Genomic DNA, 17,365 nt, shown 5'->3' on the forward strand with positions numbered 1-17,365 from the left:
GAACATTTTAGTGAATGAATGCTATGAAATGCAAATTCAACATATAGTGAAAATTTGAAGAATTGTGCTATAACATACCTGAGAGCAGTAGTTAATTCTCTCCAGGATAGAAGAAAAGTTTGGTCGGTGCTCTGGACAGTGCTGCCAACACTGAGTCATAATCCGATAACTGCATAGTAACACAAGAAAATAAACATTTATTGATAAAGCTGTATGTTGTACCTCCTTGCAAGCCGTAAATGATAAATAAACTCACATTAAAACCACGTATTACATGTATATATGTATGTATATATACATTATGTATATAATGTATTGGTATTGTTAATATCACTGTATCACAGTGACAGAGGCGTCTTAATGAGCTGGTATCAAACCACCAACTGTTCCACTGAGTCTCCACTGAAATGTGATATTATAGATTTTATCATTAAATGTCAGAGGGCTTCACCAGTGCTTTAAGCGCTTTAAGTGGTCAGTATGCAGTACTGAAACTTCTAAAGTTTGCATCTTAGTGATATGGGACTTCTTCCAGTGTACCGGCAAGTATCACTCTATGATAAACATAACAGATGTTGTCTTTAAGTTTGACTCCACAGACTGAGAGTCCATTTTTCATCACCACAGCATTCCTACATTGATCAGTACTCACACAGGCCCTGGGCAGCTTTTAGGTGGATCCATCCTGCCTCCGTTGGTCACAAACTCCAGCACCTCCTGGTTGGTTTTGCAGGGATACGGCATGTAACCCAGAGAGAAGATCTCCCACAGTAGCACCCCAAAAGACCTGCAGGGGGAGACACAGCTCAACGACTAAGCTCACTCCATCATGCGGATCACATATTGAACCTTCGTGCTCAAGCTGAGGATGGCAGCGTCAATACCATAGATTTTCTCTAAAGAATTCTTCAACCAGATGGAGATGTAATCATGTATTGGCTGGAAGCCGGGACTGAATTAGAAAAAGCTTTTAGCTCCTTTGAATCAAACTACAAACCTCCAGTGCTGTCTCTGGAGTGGTTTCTATTTTCTACAGTATTTTCTTGCAGCAGGGTTTCAAATGCCAACCAGAAGCAATTACTGTATTTTACAAAGTAGTGCATGAGCCAGAATCTAAAGACTGCCAGTGAGTTTCCTGTTGGAATAAAAGCAGAAAACAAATAACATTTTTAATTAGTTACATGGCTTGCAATAGATACATTTTTTCACATTTTTTGGCAAAATCTGAGAACCCATGATTTTGTTGCACAGCTCCTGAATATGCACTGTTATGTCATTACATATTTTACATTTTCCCACATGGAGGTCAGGTTTCTAGTAATTCAACAAGCCAGCACTCTTGTTTTTCAAATTGTTCCAGCTTTCCCATAAAGATTCCACCTCAAATCTAAGAGGAAATTTGCCTCTTCTGAGCTTAATTATACTTCTGTGGTCAACCTTAGCTGACTCTAAACATGATCCCACCATCACATTTGTCTCCAAGTTTAATGGACTGCTGTAGAAACCCACAGTCTTCTGATTTGTGACAAACCTCTGACTTTTTCATACTTTGTTGGTAACAAATTGTTCATCTCGTCGTTAAAGCTGAAGATTTAACAGAGTTTGGCATATTATGCTAAACATCTTTTTCTCTTAGGCATTTAAAAGTGGTTTGAATCCTTCTCTTCCCCATTATAGACTCAATTTACCAATTTAACTGAAGCGTAACTCTGTGTTATTTGCACTGTTGGTGTTGTGTCCACAACAGACAAACAGATGCTGTTCTGTCCAGATCCACTCTTTATATTCCTCTATTTAGATGATTTGTCCTCTGTAGGCCAATCTGGTTTTGTTTCAGAATGAAATATGACTTATTTGGTGAAAGGAAAGAACAACTCATGCTTACATGGTACTGACCACATTTAAATGTATTTAAATGATCTCAGATGAGCTGCTGAGATATTCAAGAGATCACCTCGGCTCTTCAGCATGATAATTTGTGACAGATGGTTCATGCAAATGTTTGAGTTACTAGTGTACCAGATTTAATACAGTATGCACAGTGTCTTTAAGAATAAATGAGTAATGAAATGTATGTTATTACAGAACTGCAAAGAAACATGATGTTCATTATCCACCTAAGACATGCACTTTGAGTCCATTTACCCTTTGATTAGAGGTTCTCGATGCTAATTAAAGAAATGAGCATCATCTTCTTTGAATTAAAAACAGGTTCTCTGTATGGATTTGTACAATCAGGGTTCATTAACTAGGAATTATGTGTTTAGTATTCATACCATGTGTCAGTCTTGCAGGTAAAGATTCCCTCCATGAAGGCCTCCGGTGGCATCCATTTGACTGGCAGCATCGCACGGCCACCTTTCCTGTAATAGCTGGCTCTGAGGGAAAGAAAAATATGATATGGGAATGATAATCTATCATCGGTTTAGAAGAAAAGGTAAACACCACAAGGCTATGAACTCTGAGTACATTTACCACCTTTTTCCCCTCCTTTAAGAGAGACACAGCATAAATCATTGTGGTTTGTGATGCAGATTCAGAAAACAGACCTGTAAATATCTCGTGCCATTCCAAAATCTCCAATCTTGGCTACTCTGTCTGGTCCCGGGCAAGTAAGGAGGCAATTTCTAGCAGCAATGTCTCTAAAAAACACAAAATCTTTTATTGAATGCAGCTTCATAATAGCATTTATCCAACAAAATTCATTGAATGTTTTCTCCAATTACCATACAACACAGAATTTAAGTCACATCAGTATTGGGTTCTCCTTGAGGGAAATGGTTTAAACTTTCTTCCAGCTTTACGGTTGCCTTAATGTTATGGAAAAAAGCGGTGAAAACATAGCACTACCAATCTTTAGACCTCAGCACGCTGTGCATAGCAAACACATGTAACACACAATAAAAGGGGGCCAGCTGCAAATTATGCCACTTGAGGGCATGACAGCACATGTTTTCAGCGTTTTATAAGAGTTTATTAGATTCACTGGTGTAAAAGACAACTTGTAGGTAAACAATTAGGTATGCAAAGTGTGTCCTATATACTAAATCTTCCAGTAAGTTACACATAAATCACCTTTTTATACAGGAAATTGAAGTAAATATGGGTATCAAACAGTTTTAGACTGACTGTACATTAAAGTCCCTGTAAAGTGATGAAAAAATCTTTATTTTAGTTTTGTTATATGACAGGCCTCTGTGTTATGAACCACCAGGGCAAATTGCAGCCATGAAAAACATTTCTAAGTAAAAAAAATTCAGCTTCAAAATCACGAAAAATTAGGCAGTAAAGTCTCCTCTAGGATGGTGTGGGTGTGTCAGTTGAATGAGTTGAAGCCACGCCTACTCACAGAAAATACAATCATTTCAAATAATAAAAAAACAATGCTCCTGATGAGAGCTTAGGTGCCTGTCTTTGTGCTAGAGCAGAGAGATAGAAGTTTGGCATTAAATTTACTATTTTCTGACACAAATCTCTCCATTATGATACCGGTGATATCACAAGCTCCTTCGTCACAGCAGACCAAGCCAGGAAAGAGGCCAACAACTTTTTAACGGTCTAAATCCAAAAGTCAAACACACAAAGATCTCAGTGTTTTCACATGTTTACAGCAAACTTATTTCAACATATCTAGTGTGTAAATACAAAATTTTGGAATTCACTTTACAGGGACTTTAAGTTGTTGTTTGTTCTGCTGTTTTATACAGCTAATTACCAGCTATCGATAAAGTTATCCTTTACTTGAAGAACTAAACCTACAGTGGCTGTGCTCTACACAATAAACAGAGCCAAAATTAAAGGGGACATATTTTGCAAAAAACACTTTTTCAGGCTTTTCTAACACAAATATGTGTCCCTGGCCTGTCCACAATCCCCTCAAGTACCAGAAAAATCCATTCTCTCTCCCCCTCTCTTTTTCCATCTTTTAGAAAGTGTGTGCTGAAACAAGCCATTCTCAGTTTTTACATCTAGTGACCTCACCAGGGGCCCTTAGCACCCGCCCCCAGCTTTGGTTGGTCCTCCCCCACTTGGAGAAAAGTTCCACCCTCCTCTACTGATCCTCTCAGCAACCAGCTAAGATGCTGGATAGCTCAGTGGGTTACCCTGCTGATCACAGTGTAGGAGATTGATGTTTTGAATCCCAGTCTAAGCTTTGGGGGAAAAAAAAAGTGTCTGTAATATCACAAGTGCTGCATCCATTTCCTGAGAGGGGTGTGGTCAGGGGCGGAGTCAGACAGCTTATTACCATTTAAAGCCACAGACAGAGAAATGGCTTGTTCTAAGAAGGGCTGAAACAGAGGGGTTTTTAGACATGCATTTTTAGCAATAAACTTCACAGGCATGTATTGGGAACCTCTGAGAACAATATAAACTTGTCTTAAAAGGGTTAATATGTCACCTTTAATACAAGTCTGGCAACAATGGCAACAGAATGCTAATTGATGAAAATCAGAAAACCCGAGCCATTTAATTAAACATGCGATGCACAAGACATTCTCTGACTTTCATGCCTTACTTACAAGAGATATTAGAGAAGAACTGACCATGTTCAAACAGGATATTAGCCAGAAGCTAATGGAGACAGCAGCAGATTTAAAAACTCTAGGCTATTAACCAGGCCGAAGCCCACATATAGGAACTAGAAGAAGGCAGCACTGTGTCCAGGGTTGCCCTCCTATAATTTCTCAAAGTAAGCTACAAGAAAAACAGAGGGACATAGAAAACAGATCCAGGAGAAATAATATAAGGACTTTCGGCATACCAGAAGAGGCGGAGAGCCCCTAGGCTACTTAATAAATGAAGTTCAGCATTAGTTCACACAGAACACCATGGTCATAAGCCCAGGTGTGATCAGTTGATGGCGAGCTGATCCTAATTATCATCTCCCAGCTCCCACAGCCAACCACAGCTTTTTTCAGCATAGCAGTGTATTTAAATATGATTAACGAATCTCTGCTTGAATTAATGCTGTGACCACACTGCTTTTGCTGCTGGCAAAGCTTAACCTCCACCACCCCAGCCTTCTCATTTATAGTATAACGCTGTTGCACCCTCATTCAGGACCATGCTACCATGGATTACTTGCTTTAAACTAATTTTATTACATTCAGTACGTATTGCCATGAATGCATCCATCCATATGGGCGTTTCTAGCCATGTCCTCCCTGGAAAGTCAAAGTATGCTGCTTGCTAACCCAGCAAGAGCCTTCCCTGCCAAGCAAAACTGTACATTTTGAAATCAAAGAGTTGGTGCTGAAATCAGCTTGGAAGAAGAAAATGTAAGTTGGCGACAAGCAAATCTTTTTGACCATAACTATTCAGTAAGGTGATGGTTAAATGCAGAGCCTACAAAGGAATCAAGAAAGTGTAAGCCTTCAACATCCACCCTGAAGTGTTACAGAATATTTCATCCACCATCTTTACATGAAGTCTTCATGATAACAAAGACTTTACATTGCATTTTACTCAGTCTGAAAATGAACTGAGCTCTCAGTAGTTGTAGATGTGTGTTGATCTATAACCTGTGTATGAAGTGGTTCTCCTCCAGGTAGCGACACCCCAAGGCGATGTCTCTGGCCATCCGCAGCAGCTCCTGCATGGTGAGAAAGGAGGTCTGGCCCTGGAAAAAACAGTCCAATTCAGTAAATCCAACCTCAGTCAATGAAAAACACTTATAGTGCAGACATACCGCTCGTGGTCTGTTCTGTCTCAGGAAGCTCTTCATGTCTCCTCCGGTCATCAGCTCCAGCAGGATGAAGCGTGGCAGGATGTTCAGACTGACGCCGATACACCGCACAATATTGTCATGGCTAAACTTGCTGCATGAACAAACGTGAACAATATTGGTTAGGAGACCTGTGCATGAAAGCGTTGACCACATACATCATATCAATTACTAAATACTGGGGAGAAATTTTGTTTAACAACCACACAACAGCAACACAAAATGCTTTCATTAATTCTATTTTGCACACAGAAACAAAGTTATTTCACAAAAGCTACAAGGGTCAAAATGATTTGCTCCCTTTAGAAAATGATCTTTTTGTTGAGCCATAGCACAAGCACACTACTGTTGTGCAATGATATGCTTTAACTTTGTAATGCTCAAAGCTTGTAAAATCAAGAAATTCAAAGAGAGCCACAAAGTACAGAACAAGCCTGGCAGAGGTAGGAAGAGAAATATTTCATAGATTCTGGTAATAAAACTATTGAGAGATGTGTCTAAAAACCCCAGAACAACTAGCAAGACACCAGCGAGGGACTTAGCCAAGTCAGGAACTGTAGTCTCAAAGAAGACAATCACTAAAGCCCTGCACAGGAATGGACTGAGAGGTTGCAGACCAAGAAAAACTCCACTTCTGCAGAAGAGACACTTTCAAAACAGACTGAAGTATGAACAACCTGGAGAAGACTATGCATACTGGAGGCATGCCCTTTGGTCAGATGAGACCAAACTAGAGCTCTTTGGCCATAGAGGTGTTGGTGATGTTTGGAGAAAGAAAGGAGAGGCATATATGCCAAAGAACACTGTCCCCATAGTGTAACATGGGGCTGGGAGTATTATGTTGTGAGGATGCTTCAGGCCTTTTGGAACTGGGAATCTTGTAAAGGTGGAAGAAATCATGAAGAAAGAAAGATATGTGAAGATTTAGAAAGACAACCTCCAGCAGTCATCAGCAAAACTGGGTCTGGGTTGTCACTTTGTCTTCCAACATCCAAAACATACAAGATTCCTGGTGAAGAACTACCTCCAGAAGACCAAAGTGATTATCGACTGGCCTGCACAAGCCCTGACTTAAATCCCATTGAAAATCTGTGGGCTGAATTGAAGACCAAGGTCCATACCAGGAGACCATCAAATCTAGTGGAGCTTGAGAGATTGGCCAAAGAGGAATGGGTTGGGATTCCTCAGGAGATGTATCTGAGACTTGTTATCCAGCAAAAAGGAGACATGACTATTAGCATCAGGGGGCTAATAATTGTGTCCCTGGTAGTTTAAAAAAAATAATTTTGTGCCTGTGTGCAAAGTAAAATTATGTAAGCATCCAAAATAAAACTAGGATGTTTGGAAAATTAAGAATTCCTTGCTCAGTTTAAGAGCACTTTGGAACTAATAGCTAGAAAACATCCTTACTGTATCTGTGACCTGTCTTTTGTTTAAATATAACCTTTAAATGAACTAGTACTGGCTGAACGAGATACAATGCAGAAGTTTGGCATCTAGAGGCTGGATAAACCACAAAAAAGAGGCATCACTGTGACACTCTAGGATTGTGGGTAATGTAGTACTGGCTGAGATCATAAATACACCACTCTTTAAACAAAGTTGATGAGGGACAAAAGTGTGTCTTTTACCTCACAATTAATCATAATTTTACACCCAGGTAGCTTGTAAAAAGTCTACCTTGAATAATAATGACATTATGGCTAATAATCACATCTAAAAAAAGCAGCGTGGACTGAGTGATGCTGTGGCTGATAAGGGACAGCAGCCCAGACTTGGTGTTTGAAAAGCCTTTTTTTAATTCTAGGGTTGATGTACATCAACAGAAAACCCCATGATGTTTAGTCACTCTTTAGATAAAGACATTATAGACTTGATTGTTCCCTGTTTAACTTTGTAGAGATAAAACATGAGCAATAAAAAAAAACACAAGGAAACCTTTCTTGACCACTTAGGGAGCAATATCTGTGAGAGAAACTAAATATCTTCAAATGAGTTCTTGATCTAATTTTTTAAAATTTCACAGTCAAACTATTAGCATTTAACAAGCAGGGACAACATTGTCAGTACAGATTAAGGTCTGAGCATTTGTGTGATTGGTTCTTAGCTTGAAACACCTGTTTATTCATTTTTCTGTCCATGTACAGTCTGACAGTGTAACCGGATAAGTCGTCAAAGAGGAAATAAAAGCATATACTAATGCTCCCTTTAATCACAGAAATATGCTTTGTGGTTGCCACATGTTGATTTTGCTCACTCCAAAGTCAAGAATATAAGCAATATTAACATGAGAGAGCCAGATTTGTGAATGTTTTGCTTGTTTCATATAATAATGACATTAAAATGTGCATATCTGATTCTAATACACTTGACTCTAGCACATTTATGTACATCAGGAGCCCATTTTCTTATTAGATACAAATGACAAATCATTGAAAAAAGCCAAACAGATGTTTGAAAGCAAGGATAATTGCTTGTATTTACAAATTAAGATTGAGAATAAGCCTTCATACATGATTATCCCTGACTAATTTTCTTCTCATATCATTAGCAGAAGCAATAAGCTGTCATACTGGAGGCTAATCTGTGTGCTACAACATTATTATAGTGTTTGGATATCTAATGTAACTCTCATGAAACAATCAAGCTGCTGAAAGTGTGTTTCTGGTTGATATTACAGGAGTTATTAGCAAGATTCACTGGGTGCATCAACGTGAACAATGTGTGATGTACAAAGAAAGGCTCACCTCATAATCAACGCCTCCATCAGGAAATCCATTTCATCCTGTTCGGAGCAAATTTCTGGAAGAGTCTGTGGAACAGAAAGAGAGTTTGAGATATGTGTGAGTGCTAGTGAAAGGAAGGACATCATTACACCTAATCAACAGACCACTGAAAAGCAGCGAGTCCACGTGGAGCTCACCAAGACTTTTTCCTGGTAGTTAAGCTAAGTTGTCTCAGGGCATTGCCTGAACATTTTTACATTTTCCTCTCTCACAGCCTTACGCCAATTAATTCAGCATTTTGCGTGAGTGCCAATTTTGTGAAGAAAGCTTTTGACTATACTTGTCCTTCCACCTTTTCTCCAAAGCTCAAATGGGATCATGATGGCCTAAAAACAGACCGTTGACAATAAAAGCTTAGATCAGACCTGACTGAAATGTTAGTTTTGGACATTCAAAATCCAACAGGTATTTTGGTCTTGGGTATTTTGGCCAGTATCAGAGTAGCTGTCCAGCATCAAGAGCCAAAAATGTCCGGTGGAAAACATACCAATCGCCAAATAAATAAACAATCTATGAACAATTCCATATTGGGGAGGGGCAGTAATAAGATAGTACCGTATCATGGGATTTCATCAGTCAAACATAATAAACTAAGGACAAAAACTAATTAACACTGAAAGCAAGAAAGGCTGAACAGAAAAATGCATTCTATCTCTACAGTGAGACCTTTGTGGACATGGTTTGTTCTTATTGAAGTTATATTTTTAATTTGGTAGAATTTAAAAGCACACGTTTTGGATAGTTTCAACTGAATGAATGCATGTCAAATTAATTGTGAAATTGTCCTGACTCACATGGATGTTAATGCCATTGTTGCAGTGCCTTTGCTGACTTTCCTTGGTGCTAATTTAACCAACATTTTAATGAAAGAATCTAAATAAACAGTCATGTGCAGAAGTTTTAGATTCATTACAATGCCTGATGTGCCACAACCCGGGGCTCGAGGTCAGCCAGATTCAAGCCTGACACATGTCGAAACACATATGTCCCCCTTATCAGCCAAGATCAAGCTCAACGGCATCTCTGTCTGAACATTGTCACCCCTGTTAAAACACCCGAGGATTGACAAAGGTTTTCAGGCCTTTGGGACATCTACAGCATGACCAGGGACTCGTGGCAACTCTAAAACAAGCTTGGACAGCTCCCAACCTGGGGTCCAGACACCCCTGGGTGCTCTGCTTTGATGATGCCATAATTTGATATGCATCTATTTTACTAAAATCCTATTTAGAAACATAATGCATGGCAGCGTATTGGGACCACCCTAAATGATTAGAAAATAAAGAGGATCTGCACATTCTTGAGAAAAAAAGGCAAATCTTTTGAGATAATAAAGCCTTACACTTACAAGAAACCGCACTCAGAATTTTGAAGTTAAAAAGTTGTAATTCATGAAAACAACAAAAACTTGAAATACCTGAGTTGGAAAAGTTGTACATTTTGAAAATTGAAACTCAAAAATTTCAAGTTTGTAAAAGCAAAAATGTATGACTGTACATTAAAAATTTACAAGAAATCAAAACAAATACAGTGGTTCAAGTGTTGGCTTTATAATCTCAAAAGTTTAATTTTTTTTTCTCATATGTATTTATGAGCTTTAAAATATATTTTAAAAATATTAATATTTTGTAGGTTTTTGACTTTTAAACTCAAGAATTTTGAGTTTACTGTTGTGAATAACAGATCCTTTTTATTGATTTTATTCATGTAGTTCTAATACGCCATCATAATAATGGCAAGAGTGTGCTCCTCACCTTGAGGACCCATGCTGAGAGTTTGACATGCAACAGTAGATGCATTTTTTACATAGATTGAGAGTCTATGGAGCTCAGCTGTCCTTGAAAGCATCATTAGATATGGGACAACAGCCTGGTATGGTCACTTATCTGTTCAGTTGAAATCACAGATAACTTGTCTCGTGCAGACTGAAAATCACGGGTGTCAAAAGCACAGATCTCTCCAGGCACTATGAGCAGTCTGTTGTAAGGCAGGCACAGAAAAGCGTATCTGATCTGACCCACATTCTTCACTCTGAGGATCAGCTTTTACCCTCAGGAAGAAGATTTAAGACCTCTCAGACCAGGCTGAACTGATAAAAAAGTTCAATTGTGCCCACGTCAACCAAATTTATGAATAGCAGGTAAGATGTGCAAAAGGGTCGTAAAGAAAGCCAATACGTCACTGCTGCCAGATGTTTTCATGTACATGTGGAAAATTGTTAGATGGAATTGCTGCTATTATTGGATGTACCGATATGTGTTTTATATGATCTATATTTATGATTTATCGATTGTGTAACTGTGGGATGCAGTCCAAGACAAATTCCCCTATGGGGATATTAAAGTCTATTTCATACATCATAACTTAAAGGTCATCCATAACCTTACCCCTGTATACCTATGTGACCTGCACATCTGCACACCCTCCCATCTCACTGTCCCACCTGCCTGCTTGACCACAATGGATTGAAGGGGTTTAAGTCACCCCTCCTATAAGACATCCACAAAATCAGCTTTCCCTCCATTTTCAAATCCTCTCTAAACACATCTTTCAAACTTACATATCCAGTCTGATTGTTTTCCATTTGGCCCACCTAAATACCAAATTATAATCTTTACTTATGTAGAATCACTGAGGGCAAACCCTCATTTACAATGATGTTGAGTAGAAAAAATAGTAAATACATGACAAACAATGAAAAATATGCAAAATATATCAAACATCTTTTGAAAATATTAAAGGTCAATAATGAGTTAAAAGACATAAAATCAGTCAGGCATGGAATGCCAGAGACAATTAAAACAGGTGCAATCACAGGATAAGAAGTTAACGATGAAGGACCTGAAATTGCCCAAAGAAACAAGTTGACTGATTTTTAAAATGCTTTCTTGTAAGTTCTAAGTGGACTGTGCAAAGAAGCTAAAAGAAGATGTACCAATCTCAGAATGTACTCTAGGAACCTGTACTTAGCCAGACATTAAAACGGGTTTTAAGAGCTCCAGAGGAGCAGACAAGCACGGAGGAGATGGGTAGCATCCCAATAAGAGCTTTGTAAATGAACGTGTGAGTATGCAGGTGATATCTCTCAGAGATGACCATCCAACCTGACTGAACAGGATGCACTGATGAGTGTTTTAAGCATCAACTGTTAATAACCTATGCACAAGAGGAAATCTGCACTAAGGGTTTAGAAGTTGCAGCTGAAGCATGCCTATACGAAATACCACTATAATCCAGCACTGATTAAAAATTTGCCTCAACAGTTGTTTTTTAACATTGCAGAAGAAAGCAAGAGTTATTTATTATTAGTTTTTATTCAGAGGAATCAGGGAATCATTTGACAATGTTTACTTACCAATTCAAATGTTTCATCAGTCGAACTATCCAGATACTTATATAATGTCAAACTTTCAATATTAGAGCCATCATTAGTAGTAATGACAACAGTGGCAAACTTAATGCTTTTAGCTCTGGAAAAGAGCATAAATGTTGTTTTCTCTGCATTCAGAACTAACCAGTGTTTGATTAGAGTAACTTCTAAATAATAAAAACAGCTCTGAAGAGAATGCACAACAGGCTGTACAGTATGACTAATAAAATATAAAATTATGTCATCTGCATAAAGAGGAATTTTATAATTGGAAACAGCTGACACTATTTAATCTATATAAACAGTAAACATAACTGGACCAAGGGCGGAACCTTGTGGAATTCCATTTGTAAAAGGAACAAATTCTGATTTTATTTTTCCCAGAGCTTCCCACTGCTGTCTGCCTAATGAAATAGCTCTTGAACCAACTAAACACATTTTTATCAAATTCACTGAGTATTTTTATGTCTCATTTACAAATGTCTCTCTAATGTTCCTTTGTACTGTGACATGAAATGCTGTGACAGGGGCTTTAAATAAAATACATAATTTTTATAAGGCACATAATTCTTTTTCTTCTGAAGGCATTACAAAAACCTGTCTTTTCTGATCCCTCACTTGTGTGCAACCTTTAGCTCAATGCTGTAGAGGCTCATTATAGCTGATTAAAATGACTCCAGATGTTTTCCCCTAAATCTGACATTTAGATGCGAAATGTGCTTCACAGAAGAGGAGCTGACCTTTATTGCCACCTGCATGGGACTGTTGTCAACGCTCATTCCCAGAACTTGTCCTTCATACACTTCACCAAACGCACCGTGGCCAAGAGCTCTGCAAAACAACAGCAATTTAAGTTTAAATGATAGTATGAAGCATTCTTCTTGCTATGAGACACCAATATCTGCACACCTGAGAAGTGTTATGTTCTTGCGTGGTACTTCCTTCAGTTCGTTGAGTGATGCAGCCTTCCCTGCAAAGCAGTAGTTTGGGTTGTAGTCGGTCATGATGGTGGAGGAGCGGATCTTGCTCAGCTTGTACTCTGGACTCTGCAGACGTCCTCGCACTGCGTGCAGATCGTTCTTCCTGCGGTACCACACTAAAGACACAAGTAAGACAGACAAGCTCAATGAAATTTAGAAGATAAGAGCGGTTTTAAGACTCATAATTCTAATTGGACCCCACACTTACAAACCAGCTTTAGCAGCAACCTGACTATCCCAACTGTCTGCTGTAGGAGCAGTTACACAAGGAGGGGTAATCTCAGTAGATCATATAAAATCAACATTTTTCTTTACAGCAGTGGGAAAACTGTTGCAAAAAAATCAAACTGCTTGTTAAAGTTAATTCATTTTGCAAGACCTTCAACTATTTAGCATTCCTATAACATTACTGGATTCACATTGCAGTCAAACTTTGACATCCACCTTTAAACTATGCAACAAGACTGCTGACAGTCCTATCAGAGATTCAAAGCAAAACTTCCAAAGACCAGTAAACACACTTGGAAGGATATCGGAGGAATTCCCCTTTGAGACGAAAAACTCTTCCACAGTCAAACTCTATGTTTTTTTTTGCAGGGTTCATGTGGGATGTCCTCTCCTTGGTTACTGCTCCTATACTGTCTGTGTCAGTGAGTTTGGACTCACCCTCAGTGGAGGCAGCCCATGTCCCCGATGCAGGTTGGTAGTCTGCCAGGGAGGGGGGTGTTGCGTGCAGGTAAGAGGTGCCGTCGAGCCATCGCCCGGTGCAGCTGCTAGTGACTCAGAGGGAGGGGTAGGGTGGGGTGGGGATGAGGAGCAGGAGGAGGAGGAAAAGTAGGAGGAAGGGGAGGGGGAGGGGGAGGGGGAAGGAGATGGGGTGCCCAGGGAACAGACTACCTCCCTGCATGGGGGAGATCTCAGGTGAAGAGACACCGTTAACCTGAAACTTGTGAGTAGCTGATTTTTCAGTAGAAAGCAGTAAGTATGTAAGTGCTGAAATGTCATGTTTTTGTTTTAGTATTTGATTTATTCAGTTGTAAAGCCACACATTTAAACACAAATGTAGTTAGTTAAACAATCTGACTGAATAAAGCAATGATTCCTTATAAAAAGTTGTTTCCTGATTGTGTTGTTCAATGAAATCAGTTTAGTTTTCACTTTGAATACAGTGTCATGCAGTTACACTCACTATGTCGGGCTACAATCAGCAAAACAACCGTCTCATCTGCAATTAATATCCATCTGATTAAATGTGATTGCACAAAGTTCATGGATGTTATACCAAGCTTAACTCTAACTTTTGGCATTCATTTCACACAGTTCATACAATGACTAATATATGTCAGCCTGAGTGGCCTGTCTTCCCCACTTTCATGCATTTCCCATACAATGTTTAACATTTTTGCTCCTTTCCCTACAATGACTCATCTTCTGAAAGCACAGTACTCTCTGTGAATTGTTTTGTCTGCAGAAGGAAACGGATCTTACAGCTTTACACATGCAGATGGATAATTTATTTTCCTTTCTTTTTAAGTAGAAAGAGGAAGTAACATTCATCCTCATGAGGAGATGAATGTGCTCTGCATTTAAACAATAGGATACCTGTATGCAGCTGAGCATAAACAGCTCAAACAGTGCACAAAAACACAAGGGAGTCATCTTCTGGGAATCAAGAGAGTGAGATCAATAAATTTAATCTTTCTTTATCTTTCTGATCTGCTGATTTGCCCTCATTCTCTGTGTAAAACAGATGATTATCTTATGATCAAATAGTGTGAAACTCCGTACCACCTCTCTGTCTCCTCAGGTCATCAGATATGTCTTGGATCAGCTGGAATACTAAAAAATGTATTTTCTCGCTCAATCCCAGTGGGACATATCAGATATTGCTTTTATAATACACCCCCCCGCCCACCCACATTTCTGGGGGTTTACTGCATGTATCACTTAATTCAGAAACCCCTAATGCCTTCATTTGAGAGTGAGAGGAGAGAGTTTGAAGAAAGCCAGAGTAGTGCCAATTTAACTCGAGACTCCCTATATAAAACACCGATCCAGGAAGTGACAGTGAGAAAGAGAGAGTGAGTTTTCAGCTATTGAGCTCCAATTATTATTCTGCCCTCCCTGTGAGGTTATGGAGAGGACGTGAGAGAGGCTCTGCTATATTCCAACACCTCAAATGGCTCTTGATGGAGGATTAGCGGGTCGACTAAAATGTCATGATTCCCTTCCTGATTTTTCTGCAGCAGACGGTTGTCAAAAAGACGACAAAGGTGCAAAGAGCATTAATAGTGAATAATCCCTCACTGTCCTATGGTATGTTGTTACTACTGCAAACAAACGTCAGTAAATAAGTCAGGATTTAGTACATTAGTCAACATTTAAAAATATAAATTGCACAGCAGTTTATGATAAGTTAAACACTAATGCAACATGACTGTCATAAGGTTATGGTATCACAACCATTTACATTAAATATTAGCTTGTTGTGGTGTGTGTTTTTTTTACCACTGGCTAGTAAAATAAAACTACAAAAAGGTTAATTCCCTAATTATTCCTATTTAAGCAGTTTATTTGTGCAACATCATCAGTAAAGCATTGTACAGCATGTCTGGCTGCAAGATTATCTCAAATTAAAACTTCTTGAACAAATCTAGTCATATCCTTATTCAAAAACAGATCCCAAACCTCTGGTAATTGCTTCCTATCACAGTGCTAATATTAGTAGCATATAAGATGTGTCCTGACATAGTTCAGAGTCAATGCCCAAGCGTTAGTAAATCTTCACTGTGCACTTCCCTAAGTAACCGAAATGTAAACCTTTTAGGTACTTAAACCTCTCTATATTTCCCAAAATTTAAATGTTAATATTTTCTCAACCACTGAATCATAATTCTTGACATTTACTGATTCATATTTCACTCACCAATGCACATTTTCAACTGAGAGAAACTTCTTAGTTAGATGTCAGACGTTTGTGTTCCTCCCTTTGAACTGCAACATGATTCACTGAAATACACTTGTGCAACTGTGCAGTTTCTCAAGAAAACCCTCAATTTTTGGGAGGTTGTTTTCAAACAATACTTAGGTTTTACTGGGCTTTTTTAGATGGCCTTAGGTCTAATTGTGTTAAAAAACAAAAATGTAATTCATAATACAGCTTATGGGTCATCACTATTGTTCCATGTTAAAATAACTGGTTGGCATTAAATACAGTGGAAGATAATGTGGTCTTTACCTGCAGTCACCTTCATTATCTCACTTTAAATCTACAATAAAATCTTTTTTCATACCCCTCACCCCCCAAATTGTCATGATGTGTTTACCTGCTAACAAAAGGAGATCTTCACCTCAAATAAGTGCATTTAAGTGTCCACTTGTGCTCACTTCCTTTTGTTGCAATGACAAATTATTTAAAGTCAAATCTCTCTGGCAGCTCCTTTCATGATCTAGAGCCCTGCCAGAGAATGATATATGACTCGAAAGTCCTGTTTCTGCTGTCTGTTCCATCTGCATATGCAGCTGTGCTCACAGCCGGTGAAAGGTGGAGGGCACAGACTGCACACAGAACTGGAAGCATCTCTTACTGAGGATGACGCCAGCACAAATCAGTGCAATGCCGCTGGCGATGGTTGAGACGACGACTGCCAGGATCAAAGACGATGATAACTGGCCCTGTGGAGCCAGGCCCTGTGGACCTGCTGTGAGTGAGGTGAGAAGTAAGGATTAAGTTAAAAGCAGGCTTTAGTTTAAATTCTTTGTCTTTATAGATGGGAAAGGACATATAAACTGTTTGACATTAAAGAAAAAAGCAGGGTATTTTTGGTTCAGTACATACTCATGGTGCGGATACATGTGACATTGTCATTGGCCAGGACTTCGTCCTCTTCACAGAGACACAGGATCAGGTGAGTGTCTTCATCCCGTTTGCAGCTCTGTGTCTGACAGTGGCTGCAGTTGAGCTGAACCTTGATCTCACACTCACCGTGGCTCTCCATGGCTGGAGGGAAGAATGTGCACACAATTTAACACATGAATGTGAAGACAGAATTTCTCTTAAAGTCTACAGTGCCTATAAAAAGTAATTGCCCCATTGCACGTTTTATCCTTTAATTGATTTTATAAACACATCATGGTGAATATATTTTGGCTTTTTCTGTCAAAAAAACTCTTTAATTTCATAGTGAAAACAGATCTTTACAAAGCAATGCCAATTTAATTAAAATATACAAAGTAAAATAAATGACTGTATATATATAAACCTCCTTCAAGTCAGTATTTAGTAGAAGCACCTTTAGCTGTAATCACAGCACTGAGTGTGTGTGGATAGGTCTCAATCAAGAATGATTTCAATTCTACTCCATCCTTCTTTGCAAAAGTGCTCAAGCTCTGTCAGGACATGGATCAGACAAAAACAGCCCTTTTCAAGTCCAGCACCAAATTCTCTTTCGTATTGAGGTCTAGGCTCTGACTCAGCCACTCCACAACATTCACTTTAAAATGT

General features: G+C 38.9%; 1 protein-coding gene across 3 annotated transcripts in view; it reads right to left on the minus strand.

Moving 5' to 3' along the window:
- Window positions 1–17,365, minus strand: part of ltk (leukocyte receptor tyrosine kinase) — a 93,278-nt gene that overhangs the window by 4,210 nt on the left and 71,703 nt on the right. For 2 of the 3 annotated variants that reach the window (XM_041812678.1, XM_041812676.1), the window contains 11 exons: window positions 16,700–16,861; window positions 16,449–16,562; window positions 12,791–12,977; window positions 12,622–12,712; window positions 8,473–8,537; window positions 5,690–5,819; window positions 5,523–5,620; window positions 2,550–2,642; window positions 2,277–2,378; window positions 653–787; window positions 79–169 (listed from right to left, as the gene is read on the minus strand). In XM_041812678.1, coding sequence (XP_041668612.1) covers window positions 79–169; window positions 653–787; window positions 2,277–2,378; window positions 2,550–2,642; window positions 5,523–5,620; window positions 5,690–5,819; window positions 8,473–8,537; window positions 12,622–12,712; window positions 12,791–12,977; window positions 16,449–16,562; window positions 16,700–16,861 — 1,268 coding nt within the window. The remainder of the gene's footprint in view (window positions 1–78; window positions 170–652; window positions 788–2,276; window positions 2,379–2,549; window positions 2,643–5,522; window positions 5,621–5,689; window positions 5,820–8,472; window positions 8,538–12,621; window positions 12,713–12,790; window positions 12,978–16,448; window positions 16,563–16,699; window positions 16,862–17,365) is intronic. The other variant, XM_041812677.1, reaches the window with a different exon arrangement.

This window comes from Cheilinus undulatus, linkage group 18 (genome assembly GCF_018320785.1).
Source record: "Cheilinus undulatus linkage group 18, ASM1832078v1, whole genome shotgun sequence".
Classification (NCBI taxonomy): Eukaryota; Metazoa; Chordata; class Actinopteri; order Labriformes; family Labridae; genus Cheilinus; species Cheilinus undulatus.